The sequence below is a fragment of the Sinocyclocheilus grahami genome, unplaced genomic scaffold (assembly GCF_001515645.1).
Source record: "Sinocyclocheilus grahami isolate Dianchi unplaced genomic scaffold, SAMN03320097.WGS_v1.1 scaffold1260.1, whole genome shotgun sequence".
Taxonomy (NCBI): Eukaryota; Metazoa; Chordata; class Actinopteri; order Cypriniformes; family Cyprinidae; genus Sinocyclocheilus; species Sinocyclocheilus grahami.
The window spans coordinates 35,976-51,972 of NW_015506439.1; the positions used below are offsets into that span (position 1 = coordinate 35,976).

Sequence of the window (15,997 nt, forward strand, 5' to 3'; positions counted from 1 at the left end):
TTGGTAAATTTTGGGTTTGCTGACATTGAATTGGATGTCATGTCTTTGGAGGGCAAATTCAGTGGCTAAAGGTGCGTTCACGCCATATCGTAATTCCAACTTGTAAAAAGCGTTCACGTTCTAGCAGAACTCGTAATTACTACTTGTGAACTGGGAGTTTTCTGAGAGCTACAACTTGTACCACCTGACCACCTCAGATTCATTAGGTGCTATGTTTAGGCATTGATAGTGCGATAGTTCCGAGTCCAAGGGTGTGGACAGCTCCAAGTAGAGTGTCACGTGTTGTCATCTCGAAATCACAGTAATTACAACACTGTATATACTGCAGTAACAATGTATTCTGCCAACATGGCACCACTACATTTAAGAAGAAACATGAGTGAGAGAGACAGAGAGAGGGAGGTTTTTCTCCTATCCTATACCATGTTTTTCATGAAACCCGCTGCTAGAAGTACACAACAGAGTGCCAACAGTTTGCCTATTAAATATTTTATAGTAGTCTTGATGTGTGCCTGTTTTGTCATTGTAGTAGATGTTTTACTGACAAAACAACTCCTGTGAATTTGTCACTAAGTTAACGAGTGAGCATGCATTTGACAGTCGCACCGTTAGTGACTGACCAAAGGTCACTCTGTCTTTCTTCCTATCCATTCCTTTCACCATGGCTCTTCGACACAACGTCTTGCTTTTACTTTTTATTTTACATTTTGCTAACGCACTCTACAAGCAATGGATTCCAGACACCAATTTTGAAAACGCTACCAACTGGGATAAAGGCTCTGTACCCTGCGGTAATGACCAAGTGGTGTTTTTAGCTCAGAGGAAAGTATCAGTGTATGTCGAAACGGCTCACACTATCACTGGAATGAGCTTGCCGGTGGCTGGAGAACTGATTCTGGCATCTGGCGCTGGGTTTACTGTAAGAGAAGGTGGAGATCCTGGTTGTGGATCTGGGGTCACGGCACACTTTAAAGACTCAGAATCTATGAAATGGTTTGATCCAACGATGTGGGTGGCTGCGACCACTATCGACGACCTGCACAGAGGTACATATCAGTTTTCAGTCCACGAGGAGAGTGTCCCATGCCAGTATGACGACGTGGTATTTCAAGAGGTCACCTCATTCCGTGTGGACGTTTCATCTGATCATGACGTGCCCGTGAAGAGTGTGTCTGTACTTGGGAAAAAGTTCACCAGCAGCTCTGAGTTTTCTCAGACGATATCACGGGTTTCATCTGTGATAACTCTGGAAATCGAGACAAGATCTGTTCAAATGTGAAATGCGATTCGTTGGAGTGCAAGAAACCCCTGCACCCAGTGGGACACTGCTGCGATGTTTGTGGTGCCGTCGTGAACATTCAGTTCTCTTCGAGCTTCAACTTTGAGTCGTATCGCCAACGGCTGCAGCACCTCTTTCTCAGTCAGCATAAATATGAATCTACAAAGATGGCCATGTCGAAAGTGTCAAAAGTGCAGAGGCTGCTGCGAGTGATTCCTTTCGGAGACACTCAGGAGATTCAGGTGTTGCTTCTGGACCAGAAAACAGGTCAGGAGACCGGGAAGCTGGCTGAAGCTCTCGCTCGAGACGTAGTGCATGATGTGCACAATCACGGCTTGAACATCGGCATCAGCAGCGCAGAGTTTCAGGCATCATCAGGGGCGTGCAGCAGCGAAGCGGCTGGAAACAGTGAAGGAGTAGTAGTGGGTGCAGTGCTGGGCTCCCTGCTTGGAGTGGGTTTACTTTCAGTCGTGACTTTGCTCTACCGTCGTGGCATTGTTAAGATACCCAGAATGCCTAGCATCCCCTCATTTAGCAAATGGAAGAACAGTAGTGACATTGGGGAGCTTGGTGGCACCTTGGACCACGGCTTTGACAACCCCATGTTTGACAAACTGACTATGATGCCTGAGGAACCAGGACTAAACGGGACAGAGATGATAAACTCGATAACCCTAACTCAGTCAGGAGTGCATTTCGTAAATCCTGTTTATGATGAAACTGATTTTAGTGCATGAAAGGCTTAGTATCAGTTGATCTGATGGGGGATGTGATGACAAAATAATACGCATAAAAACTTCTTAAGGCTTTTAACACAGCATAACAATCCTTGATGATTTAATCACAAAGACACACATAAACTGAAAAAAAAAAAATTTTATTATGGTGCTTGTGTCTTCCACAGCACTGCTCATTAGCACGTCTCTTTCATTTGACAATACAATTTATGAAGCACTCTTCTGATGAGCTGATGATCTGGATCAGCTTTATTAAATGGAGTGCATAAAGGTACAAAATGTGCAGTGCTGTGGGGAAATGTGCATGACCAAGACTGAAAATCTCTTTAAATCACCAGTACATAATACCCTGTTTAGATCTTATTAAGAGTGTAGTTTTGAATGAAGGCGTTACATATATGGCTGTAATGCAGACAGTAGAATTTCTACATTCAATATAGTGTAGATCTAGAGGTTGCAGCCTCAGGTAAAAATCTAAGCTGCTGTCCTGCCAGGTAAGAGAAAGCATGATAAGTGTTATATAAGCCTTCCCTCATGACCTTACTAGCTCTGGTTCAATGTAAGGTGGATCTGTCATCTTGAGTCCATGCAAGTTGCTTTGTGTCTTCCGGTTAGTTCTGATGAATCATATATGATCTTTGTCCTGATGTCAGCCAGGATATTTAGCATAAATATTGTCATATCCTAAGGGGTCATTTGTTTCTTCAACCATTACGTTTACAGCCTTTTCTTCTCTGTAGGCTTTGAACAGCCCTGTAAGAGATCACACTTAGAATAAAAGTTTGCTGACCCCTATCTATTGCAGTTTGCACAAGGAGAGGCAGGGCAAAAGTAGATGCAGCACTTTAATACTTACCAAAATGTATTGTCTAGACCATTTCCCACTCTAAAGGTCAACACGTTAATCAAAACAAATGATCAGACACACAAAAACAAATTTTGCAAAAATGTCAAGATTATGAATTTAATAGTTACATACCAACAAATAACATTATAAATAAAGTTGATGTATGCATTATAAAACATGGCTGTAAATGCTGTTTGTGTTCACAAATATTGAAGGAAGACATCATGTTAAAGCTCAAGCACAGATAGGCTTTCAAGAACCTGCTATACTGCAGACCTGTGCATGAACCCTAGTGTGTTTACTGACAATATACTTTAGTTCAACCAGAAATCTACTGTTGTGATAAATGCAATGACTCTGTGGTAATGAGGTTTACGCTCCACAAGTTAAAGCTCAAGGATCAACAAAGGGCTCTCTTTGTACGCTAGCTCAACCATATGTCACACGCGTTATGGCCAGATACATGTAAACATTATATGTAACATAATGTGTAATTATGTGTAACATAATGTGATGGTGCTTTTATCCTACATACAGTCCCCACAACAGCAACACTGACGTCTGTTAATCCATTTACTGTACATTTCACCATTTACAGCTCACAATTCAGCTGTCCAACAACTAGCCAAAGCTGCCATCAGCCTACATCATGTATCCAAATCTCTCAGTGTATTAACAAAAATAACAACGGTACAATTACCACTATGTTGTGTACCAGATACTGAGCTTTGAATGACTAAAAAAGAATTATGAAACATTTGTCAACTTATATACACATGTCTTAAATTACATTTTGTCTAGAAATGTGCTGGCACAGAATGCACAGGCACTGAGATATATGCCCCATGGGGGCAGAAATATTATGAGATTAAGAGTAATGAGATGTGACCTCATTTTCACTCTCTGCATTTGCCACATGACACGTGATAACCATTCAATTTGAACTGAATTACCATTTTTATGCATATTGCGTTGTTTGTGTCAGTTAAATAGGTAATATAGCCAGCTGTTACAGAGGTAATATTTCAGCTATTTCAACATTAGTCCTCTATAAATCTCTCTATAAAAAATTATTACAAGAGACTCTCTCTTCATACCACAGGTTGTTTTCATTTCGTTGACTTCCCCAATTAAACACACCTGAACCAGCTAATCGAGGTCTCCACGATCAGTAGAAACTTCCAGAGCTCAACTCTGCAGGACAGTGGCCCTCCAGGAGCAGGACTGGACACTCCTGTTTTAGACATCTGTTTCTTTAGCATATCTGGTGCATTGGCCAAATGTTGATGAAGTAACTATTACCATCTTCAAAGAAAAACGGAACAATGGTTCCTGTAAACTCTTGCTTTTTCTTCAACATTCACTGAGGTAAAAACAGACATTAAGGGCAGAACTTCACAACTCCGTGTCTTCTATGCAGCCTGGGTCCTCCATGGTTTCCATTCGGCGCTGACAGCTGTCTATGATCTTCTTGCGGGGCCCCAAGGGGATGTGAATGCTCTTGAGGTCATCATCTGAGCACAGCAACAGGGCATCCAAGTCGATTTTTTCTCTTTTGAAGATAGGAATGAACTCGTTCATGCTTTGTGTGGCTAGGAATACTTCCAGAGGGCTACTGTCAGGCTCATCATCATCATCCAGCCCCAACTCCACCTCTTCCCATGGCAGCTCCTGTATGTTCCTCTCTTGCAGGCTACGGGCGCTTCCGATGCTATCTTCGTCCAGACCGGGCTCCCGATGGATCCGGTTGCGGAGGCGCACTTTATCGACCCGTTCGCTGCTTGCTAGACTGCCTTCATCTCTGCTACCGATGCCAAAAAGTCCACTGCTCACATAGTTGCGGCGAAAAACCATGGTGCCCAGGCCGGGACGTTTGAAGAGCGAGTCGTGGCCCGAGTCTGTGCTGATCTCTGAGTGGTCTACATCATAACCGTGCAGGTCGGGTTCACTGATGGCACGTGAGACAGCATCCTCGCTGTCATGACGGAACATATCACGTATGTTACGACGAGACCGATCCTTAGGGTTGACGTACGTTCCCTGCTTCAGAAACATGACGTCGTTGCCTAGTTGTAGGCCAGACAAAGAGCGGACACTCTTCCTGCCATCTTCGTAAATCTTGAATGTCCCGTCACCTTGCTTCTTCTTCTCAAGCTTCTTCTGGATCTTAGTTTTGCCCCTGGCTGTGGCATGGAGAGTAGCCTAGAGCGAAAATATGGTACAAGTGTAGCTTCAGTGACTGTGGCTTGTAACCAAACAATCAAATATTTAAGCATTTCAGAGCAATTGGAGAAAATCTGACCTGGGAGTATGGCACACTAGTGGCAGTATTGAAGTGGCGTAACTTGCGACTCAAGGTGCTGCTGGCGTAGCTGGAGAAGCTCATGGCATCAGAGACCGATGCTTCCATTGTCTCTCTCTGAAATCTACGCTCCATATGCCGCCGGTGCTTCTGCTGCAGTTTAACGCATTCCTTGATGCGGCGTTCAGCATCGCGGAAAGCCCGGTCCTTCAGTTTGCTTACTAGCTTGGGATTGAGGGCTGTCTGCTTGGCAGCGATGGAGTCCAGATAGCGCACGCAAGCCATGTGGTTCTTGGTGGCAGCCATGTCCAGAGGCGTGTGGTAGTCGTTGTCCAGGCACCACACGTTGGCACCAAATGACACCAGGAAGGACAGGCAGTTGAGATGGCCATTGGAGGCAGCCAGGTGGAGTGGCGTGTTCCCCCATATGTCACACTTATCTGGGTTCCCCCTGAAAGTAGAGCCGTAATAGATCCATATCAGGTGTGGCATTTAAATGTGACCTCTGTGAAACTACTACTCAGACCCTATGACCTTTATATATAATATAATTCACACTTTCATGTGTTAGGTGAAACTGGATATGGCTTGTCTAAGCTGTCATTATCACTTGTTTTATATCCTAAGAATAGCTCATACCACACTGTCAATCACATGATTTTTTGATTATGTTTTCAGCACTGGCTTGTCATCCGTGAAGGCCAGTAAATAATGCATAAGTCTATGAAACTGAAACAACGTGTTCTACACATTTGATATCTAAAATCATCATAAGAAGAACAAACAGGTGTGTTATACAACCCATACAATCTCTTATTTTTCTTACTTACATAAGTTTTCTTATTTAAGCCAGTAATCCAGGTTTATCTCTCCTAATGCCGACCCAGAGCACTGGATCTGTAATTTGATCACCTGCTTGAATAAGAGGGAGCTAACTGGGTGTCTCCTTACTAGCAAGAATGATAGAGTTGCATAGGTGATGTCACACTAAATTCCTGTGTTCAGACTGTAAACACAGGTCTGATCAACAAAGAACCTAAATTCTGAATTAATGTCAAATCATACCATAATATTCTAATCTATGACTGCTTAAAACTACATAGATAGTGACTGTTCACAATATAACTATTTAAAAAATGCAGACTATTCTAGAAAATGCATTTTAAGCACACACTCATTGGAATTTTGTTTACTGAAGTGTTGTGTTGCGATATCTACAAACACATACAGAATTCTCTATTAGACATTGTCACACATATCCATTAGAGCTCAGTATTAATGTTACTTGCTATACGACACACTTTGCAAGGACTCGTTACAGTGCGATGCATTACGATATGATAATTGGATTGCTTGAAACGAAACTAAAGTATATCCCCACCTACACCTACAGGTGACTTAAACTGCACTGAAAAATGCTGGTTTCAGAGTTTGAGTTTTCACTTTACAGTTATGCTGTATCTTTCTGTTTGCTGCATCTAGTGCTAGCTGAGCCTAATTAATATTTGATGGGTGACAGGTGAAGCCTTGCAGTGATGCATTATGGATGAAAAAAGCTGTAAGGTTTTCACAGTTAGCAAAGGGAGCTGTGTGCGCTATTGGGTCAAGCCAGAATTTGGATTATGACCTGCTAACCTGCCTGACCTTGATTTTGGCATGCCAATACCTCCATCAAATATATTAACTTCATTTATTGCCCTATAAAATGAGACACCCTTATAAATCCTTATCCAACCCGATTAGACATGTACTGCAGCTGGTACCATGAGCAGACCATGAGTTATGAACTGTCATTTTTATCCCACTAATACTGTCAGATAATCAGACATATGACTGGCAGATTATTATAAAATTACTTACACATAAAGTGGTGTATTATATAATGTCATATGCTATCTCCAACCATCACTTAACAATTGACTGCTATATGATCCCCACCACCCATAAATGTCTATTTTTTACCACTGTTGCTATTTTTACCATCATTTTACTGTCCCTAATTCTTAGCAACTTCTAATAGCATGGTTCATGACAGGTCAGAGTCTGTTCTCACGTACCGCAAGGCACTAATGACCTCTTGAACGCCTTTTTCTGTAAACGGTAGGTAATATCGTGGGAAATCATGCTTCAGGGATCAGGCAGTGCCATGCTGTGCATTGACTTAATCACTACAGAAGAGAAACACCCAAATTAAGGGATTAATTACGGAATCCCTATGTGTACATAAGCATAAATTGGTTCTTACCGTAAAAATACGATGCTTGCTTCGCATTACATGGAGGAGATAACGCAATAGCCAGTGGCTTTCAATGGTCAAACAGTCCGATTATCCATTCAAGGCTGCCGAACAGTGGGAGAACTTCTCACAATTAAGAGTTTTTATAAAGGGCCTCTAGGTCCGCAAAGGAAACCAGGTCAGCTTTGATGAAAGCTTTTGTGTGTTCGCTTTTATTTGTCTACTGTCGTAAACATTAACAGAGCGGAATTTGTTTCCACGTTGTTAGTGATAAAACAACTCAAACGACACTGCAAATGAATAAGGGCCTCTAAGAAGTAGCAAGGGCAGTATATCTGTCTTAAGGCGCATTCAAGGTATACATTTTTAATCAGTCCATGCATTAACAAGGAATTGAACCTGTGACCTTGGTGCTGTTGCTAACGGCACGTTCTGCTAGGCTGAGCCACAGAAACCCAAAAACGTGAAGAAAAAAAAATACCACTAAAATGGTATCTGTTTTAATAAGAATTTGGTTTTCATGCTGATGGTTTGCTATGCCCAAAATGTAAAAACTTGCAGTTGATTTTTTCTACCTGATCTGACTTGCCAAAGTCAGTATTGAGTCAGCGCTACATAATAGTTTTGACTTAAATGAACCCAGTTTCCATGCTACAAATGTACATTTTTGGGTCACTTATAAAAAAAAAAACTGGCCATTTATGGTATTATGTTAACATGACATGGTTCTCTGCAAACTTGAGACATATTATATAACACCACCACAAACATCACGAGAAAGGGTTTAAAGAAGTTGTTTGGAGAACTGAGAACAGCACGTTCAACACCCAATTAACCTCATCAAATCATCAGCCGTCGTGACACCAGCATTGAGGTGTGATGATACAGTAACGGTGACCAGAGCTCTGCGCCATGCCGGTTCCTGCGTAAACCGTATTATATGAGGCGTACATGCACACATACGGGTTAAACTTCTGCTAAATCTACAAACAAAACCATAACTTGTAATTAATCAAATGTAGGGAGTGACGCGCAGTCTTACCCTCTCCCTACAATCAGCCGCAGCGCCTCCAGGTTGCCGTGGTAAGCGGCCCATAGGGTCGGTGTCATGCCATCTTCATCCGGAGCGTTCAGGTCCTTCCGCGTCGCTTCTTTCAACAAGTCAAGGTAGCCATCCCGAGCTGCCTTGTGGTATTTGTCATTCATGGTGATCTCGAACCTCAGCCTCCATCACTCTTTCACGGGCTCTGTGCATTAGGTCTGAACCCCTGACCGGCTGCAGCGCGCGTTAGGCACTTGGAGTTTCCAAGGACACCCCGGACGCGCTGCTGCTTGTGAGGGTGTGGCTTCTGCGCGGTCCTTCCAAAACGCAATCTTTTCCCCATTTGGGATTCGAAATAATATAATATTGGATTTAAAAGAACACTGCTCCCTCCTTCAAAGTCTAACAGCATTACGAAACAGTTGTTTAATGCTTAATAAACATTCAAATAAAGTATGCTAAAATTGTCTGATATTTTAATGAAAGCTACCTTCACTTTTCGCAGTCATTTTTTTGCAGTGACTTGACCAGTTCGTTTAAGACCAGTTTTAGTGGATGCATGCCGTCAGTTTTTATTATCCCTCTATTATTTATTTATTTAGAGATGTTTAGCCTGAAAAGTAGATTTGTATTCTAGATTTGTATTATATTTGTAGATTCATATCTTTAGTTGCTGCTTTGGTGGCCAAATACTTTCACTGTATTTCATGATTTAATGTAAACTGCCGTTAATAAGGCCTATTATTGTCTTCACATGAACGTTGTCATAGTAGTTTTAAATGTGCTGAATCAATATTTTTTATAATACCTCATCAATTGGATTTTTATGGGGATTATATATAGATTTAGGCATATATATCATGATGTCTCATCGCTGTGGCATTATCATACACACCACCACTGATGTTTGAAGATTTATTTTGCCTGTAATTGCATGGTGTATGGATGTCAAATTGTTCATACATTCTAATTATTTGTGTACTGTGTGTTGTGTCTGACAGGTTACAGGTCCTTCAGTTTTACGGCTGTAAATCATTGTGTCACCAAGTGAATATATATGCCATGAGGTGGCACGCTCCTCAGCAGGCCAGCAGTTTCTGTTCGTGGTAAGTGTAGGACACTAACCAACATGTGTATCAGTATCAATTGTGTTATACTGAATAGTGCTATTTTAAAATCATCAAATGTATATGACAATTAATTGGTAACACTTTAGAATAATGGTCCGTTGTTAGCAAGTAACTATGCAGGAAATAATAGGTAGTACTACATTAACTCTTAAGTTAATACTATTTACTAAGAGGAGCAAGATTAACTAAGCAGTAAGTAGTAGCAAATTTAGGACAAAGGTAGTTCCTTATTAGATATTTGATAATTACTAAAAGAATATTCAAATTCAATATAATAAACACAATTTTAAAAAATATCAAATTCATAAATTAGTTTCCACAAAGAACCCAGTTGTTCACTTTTAAGACGTTACTGTTGTGATTAGTAATTAATTGGTTATTCTTTATTAACTGGTCATAGTTCACAAGTAGTTCTCAATGAGGATATTTTTATTTATCACTAAGATGCTGCATAATGTTGTGTACTCTGTAGACATCTAGTCTCATGTGTTTATGTTCTGCTTGTGTATTTATCAGGTGGACTGGTTCTGTTCGGCGGCTGCAGTGTAATCATGGATATTTTCAAGATGATTTATTACGTGGGTCGTATACACTGCGAGTCGCCTGTGAAAATAGTCTTCCCTGCTGTGCAAGCTCTGTTTGTCATTGTGCAGGTAGGTTAAAACTATAAAGAACGGTTTTAGGTTATTTGTTCTTGTATTTCTAGATCATTTCAATATATTCTCTTCCATATTCCAGACATACGTCCTCTGGGTTCATGCAAAAGACTGCGTGCAGATACAGCAAATCATCACACGGTGAGTTCTAGGTGGTCGATGATGTTTTGCAGACTTTGGTTGTTATCTGCTTTTGTCAATTTATTTCCTTGTCTTTTACTTTCTTGACCTCAGCATGTAGTCAGGAAAAGAAATGAATGGGAATGTCTGACAAATGTAGGCAAATGATCACACCCTTTCAGAACCGTAAAGGAAATGAGTTGTGTGTAACCACCATGACTAGCCCGTTGACTGTAGAGCTGTATGACGTCTCGGTGTGAAGCAATGAGCATACAAGTTAGTTCAAGGAAATGTTTGCCAGACTCAGGGTTTGATAGGATACTGGCATGTGCATTGACTCTCTTCTATGAAACAGGGCTGCTAGCATTACTGTATAGTAATATTTAGTCTCTCATTGCAGTTGTGGTCTGATGTTGACGCTGTCAACGAACCTCGTGGTGTGGATGATGGCAGTGACGGAGGAGTCGCTCCATCAAACAGTGGCTCCAGCCGACCCTTCATACAACAGTTCTTCAAACGATGGTCACAGATTCGATGTCACGTCACAAGGTGCTTAACATCAGTAAACCACATTTGTATAGATAGCAGTCCAACATTAGCCATGAGGCTTCCAATCATCAGCCAATCTGCAATTCTCACATCAAACACCCTGCATCGATATGCTTCATTTGAAGATTAAGTAGAGCATTGCACTGACTATCTCTGTTGTCTTTCTTTCAGGCCGCTCTGGAGCGAGTGAATGCGAGTGTAGCCATAACATGTGCGATGTCTTTGAAAAGGTCTACTACTACCTGTATCCCTTCAACATCGAGTACAGCCTCTTCGCATCAGCCATGGCCTACGTCATGTGGAAAAACGTTGGCCGCCAGATGGATGATCACCATAGCCACAATCTGCGCTTTAGTCTGTGGGACGTCCTAATCGGTCCAATTGCTGGCCTGATCATTCTGGTGGCGGGCCTGGCTACGTTTGTGATGTACGAAGTGGATGTGGCCAAGGAGGAACCAAAAAAGAAGGAGGAAGCTCTGATAATGCATTACATCATGAACATAGTCGCCATCCTTCTGATGTCCATCACAACTCTCATCGGTTGTATAATCTTCCGGATGGATAAGAGGGATCAGGTGTCTGGGAAGAACCCTACGCGGAGTCTGGATGTGGGACTGCTTGTGGGATCGTCCCTGGGCCAGTTCCTCATTTGTTACTTCACTATAGTAGCTGTTCTGGCATCAGGGGTCCAGGGGCACATAAATGGGCTCAACCTGGCCAATTCTATTCTGACTGTGATCCAGTTGTGCCTACAGAACACCTTCCTCATCAAGGGCCTCCATCGGGAGCCTTTCAAAGAGACGGAGACAGCCACCGTCTTCGCCAACGTCATGGCTGTAAGAGAGAGAGACCCGGAAAGACGGAGTAGCTCTATCGTCCCAGCTCACACGCTACCCATCCCGTTGACGTTGCTTCAGGGTCGACTCAACTGGAAGAGGAGGATCCTTAAGGAGATCTGCGCCTTCCTGCTACTCTGCAATGTCATTGTACGTACCTGACTCTCCATATTCTTTATTGAGTTAGGGGTAGGGTTGCAAAGGGGTGGAAGATTTCCGGAAATATTCCAGAATGTTTGGAAACTTTACATGATCTTTTGGAATCTTCTAGAAAATTTTGGAAATGTTGGGAAAGTTTCAGCCACTTTGCAACCCTAGTTAGAGGGCATACATAAAGGATACATTCTTTGCATATTTTTTTCATGGTTGGTTAGTGATTTTATTAACATACCCATGCATCGGATTAACTTGTATCACATTTATTACTCATCACGTAACAAAATTAGAAGAAGCTGGGAGTGGAGCAAGCACCTTGATTACTAATGATCGCTCTACGATGGTTGTTTTATTTGCCACAATTTTGTGGTTGCAACAAGCCTGGCTTTAAAAAGCCGCTCCAAATCCTATGCTTTCTGTATCCTATGTGTGTATAACTCCTAGATTTCTTTGTCTGTAACACATCAGAGTCAAAAACTAGTTTTAAATCTAATTCTGTACATTGCATTTGTGTCTTGTAGCTTTGGATTATGCCTGCCTTTGGAGCCCGGCCTCAGTTTGACAACACCGTCGGATCAAACATTTATGAATTCCAAACGTGGGCAGCGGTTGTGAATATTGGAATGCCATTTGGGATCTTCTACCGTATGCACTCAGTGGCTAGTCTGTTTGAGGTGTGCTTCACCTCGTAAATCAACCGACCACTCAAGAACTGTACAAGCTTATGCACATATCTTTGTAAAATAGATATTTTTTAATAGTGTATTTTTGTTTATCTGAAAGAGAAATTGTATTGTTTTTTACTACCTTTTATGTGTATATGTTAGTGTGTGGAGATCTAGACCATGTTGAACTGAAAACTTTTTAAATATGAGAATGATGTCACAGTTATCATTTGAAATATGGCCTAATCCTGTTACAGGCATTTGACCGTTAGCACTGCGGTGAAACCCTCTAGAATACCAGAGATCCACCTTTTCATTAGCGCCTGTGAATTCCCAATTTCTGTTTATTCTGGTCACTGTGTACCCAGATTAAAATGAGCAAACATATTGCTGTACTCTGTTTTTTTATGCTTTTGTTCCTTATGGATAAATGAGGTCTGAACAGGAAACGTGACACAACGACAAGTGTGTTTTTGTACGCTACATCCTCTCAATATATTTGGACAATTTTTGCACAAATACACAAACATTAAAATACATGTACAAATGCAACTTCTTGATCTGTTCCACAAGCACTCTTATAAATACTGCCACAAATGAAGAAAAACATTCAGGTTACAGTCATCGGCACTTTAAACAATATGATGAACATATGCAGAAATTCAGTAAACATAAGCTAATCGTTCTGCCATTTGACAACATTGGATAGTTTCATATACATAGACAGCGTTTCTACTTTAAACATCAAGCGATATTTACAGTATCTCATTAGCAAAATTGATATGCAGACAAAAATAGAGATATTGGTATACCAACAAACAACTGCTATATAATACTTTGGAAACAACTTTTTTTTTTTTTTTTTTACATTTTCATGATGTATATGAATACTGGTGCAATTATTTTAAACCAGCTTTTGATTTTCTGTTCATTTTTCTTCCAGTTACTCTTCATACCTGACATTACTATAATGAAATTTGGTAGTATGCATGTAAACACATTCTTACAGATAACCAAAAAAAAAAAGAAGATTTAGAAGATTTACAATCTAGAGGTCAATGCTTCTAAATTAACAACTTCCTAGAAATTTTTCAAAAGGTTTTCAATACTATAAATAGCATTCCTTCTTATAACAAGCACCTTGTTCCTATAAAAACCACAGTGAGAGAGTTTCACATGTCTGGGCTGCCTAAGCTGCTGACCACAGTATGCTTTTACTATCAGAGCGCATGCTTTATATTTAGACACTTTATCATCTGTACACCAGCCAGGGCAAACAGACCACTGATAGGCCGTCTGGCAGCTATGGGCACCTCTCATGGAGTCTCACAGTCTATGATGTGTCGCCTCTTCTCTGGGGAAGTGGAACGGGTTAAAGTGAAATGACAAGGCAAGATGAAGTCTGCAGGGTGGGCTGTCAGGGACCGACAGGTTACAGCTCATTCTTACATCCTCTGGATCTCAAACAGACGCACGTCGGTGTCGTACCAGATGGGAGGATCCACATTACTACAGTGAAAAGACAGAACAACGTTAAACTCACAAATGTATTTCATTTACCTGGCTGAATTGAGTTAAACATGCCAAAAACATATGCCGGACATATTTTACCCAAAAATCAAAAGGAAAATACAGTGCCTCGCACACCTGAATCATTCATAGGTGCACTGGACAAATGTCAAATATGAATTAGAAAAAAAAAATCCCACACACTACACAAACTTTAAATTTGATCATACAAATATTTTATAATGCAAACAAAAAAAGTCAAAATATGCAACAACTTATTAAGAGTACTTAGAGCTATTAATAATGACAAAGGCACCACCTCCAATTAGGCAGCCTTATATTCTATATAAAAAAATACAGAATTTGATGTATGAAAATTTTGTAATAATGCAAGTTTAAGTAGTGTGCAGGATTTATACATTTGTTCCCACAAAATCCAAAGAAAAAAAAGGTTATTTTTATTTATTATTATTATTTATGCTTATTTTTAGGAGCATTATTTTAGCGTGAAAAAATACAGAATTTGATGTATGAAAATTTTGTAATAATGCAAGTTTAAGTAGTGTGCAGGATTTATACATTTGTTCCCACAAAATCCAAAGAAAAAAAAGAAGGTTATTTTTATTTATTATTATTATTTATGCTTATTTTTAGGAGCATTATTTTAGCGTGAAAAAAAAATAGAATGAATGTCCTTTTTTCACAGTCCAATCAAATGCACATGAATATACAAATTGTATTCAAAATATCATAGCATGTTTTACCCACAACATGTCCAATACAATCCCAACAGATAAAATCAAATCCTGCTCTACATTATTTCAAGATGAATATTCGGTTTCTGAATAATATGTTCGATTTAAAAACATCTGTCATGTTTTTGCTTGAAAGGATAAATTATGTCATTCTGATTACATGCCCAGAAAACACCCACTGAGAAAACCGAGCACAAACTGCAATGTCATACTAACCGCAGGTAAATGACTCCCCACATGTACGTGCGAAACCACATGGCAGTTCCTGCATTGGCTTGGTATTTCCTGATGAGAATGGGATGGGGCACAGGCAGCAGACCCACTAGAGTGCCATGCTGAAGAAACTTCAGAATCTCAGATTCATCTGTTAGACCCCTAATTCAAGAACAAAGTACCATTTCACAGCATCAAAACAAACCACATGCATCCATCAATGACTAACTCTCCTCTTACTTGTCAATGCAGATTTTTTCCACTTGTGGCACCAGTACTTGCAACAAGCGCATGATGGTCTGCAGTGGAAGTTTACTCTTCCAGGACAGGACCTGCAATATGAGTCCAGACAAGAGGGGAGAGAGAGCTCTCATGGGCTTTATTCATACTTGAAATTGTTAACTTTGGAGCTGTTCTTAAAGTCGCAATGAAACTAAAGTACTAACAGATATTTTCTTCTTTATTGTGACGTACATATGAGTTTAATGGATTCTCGACAAAGAAAAAAAATGTCAGGCGGCGACTTGGTTCTAGGAGTCGGTTGTTGATTGGATTTGGAGATGGGAGGCAGATGAATGTAAGCTTGCAGGAGCATGGTTTATGGGGACTAAATCACTGGATAAGTCCTGCATGTGTCACCAAAGTTATGATATTTTGATTTAAGAAAATATGAAATAAATAAAATATATGCATGTATTATTCACATAATATCAATAGCATGCATTTAGAAAATTGAAGTGTATTTTCTTTTCATGGTGACTTTTTTTGCACTGATTTTTATTTTTCTAGAGTGAGTGGAGGCCGGTGGGCTTGAGAACGGCACGGCTGGCAGATTCGACGAAGGAGCGTCCGGCGAGCTTGCAGCAACCACAAGTGACGACCCTTGGCTGGACTCCGCTTCGTCCACAGTGAAAGTCGATCCGGCGATGCATAGCGCGAAGTTGATGTATTTCCTCAGTGACCAG

The 15,997-nt window shown here is 40.6% G+C and overlaps 3 protein-coding genes and 1 pseudogene across 3 annotated transcripts; 2 read left to right on the forward strand and 2 right to left on the reverse strand.

The window, feature by feature from the left end:
• The first annotated feature begins 348 nt into the window (after positions 1–348).
• LOC107568590 (protein amnionless-like) lies at positions 349–2,016 on the forward strand (annotated as a pseudogene).
• Positions 2,017–4,258: 2,242 nt separating this feature from the next.
• LOC107568596 (Usher syndrome type-1G protein homolog) lies at positions 4,259–8,624 on the reverse strand. The gene is made up of 3 exons (XM_016254562.1): positions 8,444–8,624; positions 5,166–5,616; positions 4,259–5,065 (listed from the first exon to the last, which is right to left on the reverse strand). The coding sequence occupies exons 1-3, from the start codon at positions 8,605–8,607 to the stop codon at positions 4,259–4,261; spliced, it is 1,422 nt and encodes a 473-aa protein (XP_016110048.1). The 5' UTR covers positions 8,608–8,624.
• A 948-nt stretch (positions 8,625–9,572) lies between these two features.
• Positions 9,573–12,582, forward strand: LOC107568591 (otopetrin-2-like). The gene is made up of 6 exons (XM_016254558.1): positions 9,573–9,582; positions 10,090–10,226; positions 10,312–10,370; positions 10,750–10,871; positions 11,070–11,884; positions 12,412–12,582. Exons 1-6 carry the CDS (start codon positions 9,573–9,575, stop codon positions 12,580–12,582), a joined length of 1,314 nt encoding a protein of 437 aa, XP_016110044.1.
• An 821-nt stretch (positions 12,583–13,403) lies between these two features.
• On the reverse strand, positions 13,404–15,359 carry LOC107568594 (protein HID1-like). The gene is made up of 3 exons (XM_016254561.1): positions 15,273–15,359; positions 15,036–15,194; positions 13,404–14,064 (listed from the first exon to the last, which is right to left on the reverse strand). Exons 1-3 carry the CDS (start codon positions 15,323–15,325, stop codon positions 14,001–14,003), a joined length of 276 nt encoding a protein of 91 aa, XP_016110047.1. The 5' UTR covers positions 15,326–15,359; the 3' UTR covers positions 13,404–14,000.
• Positions 15,360–15,997: the final 638 nt, after the last annotated feature.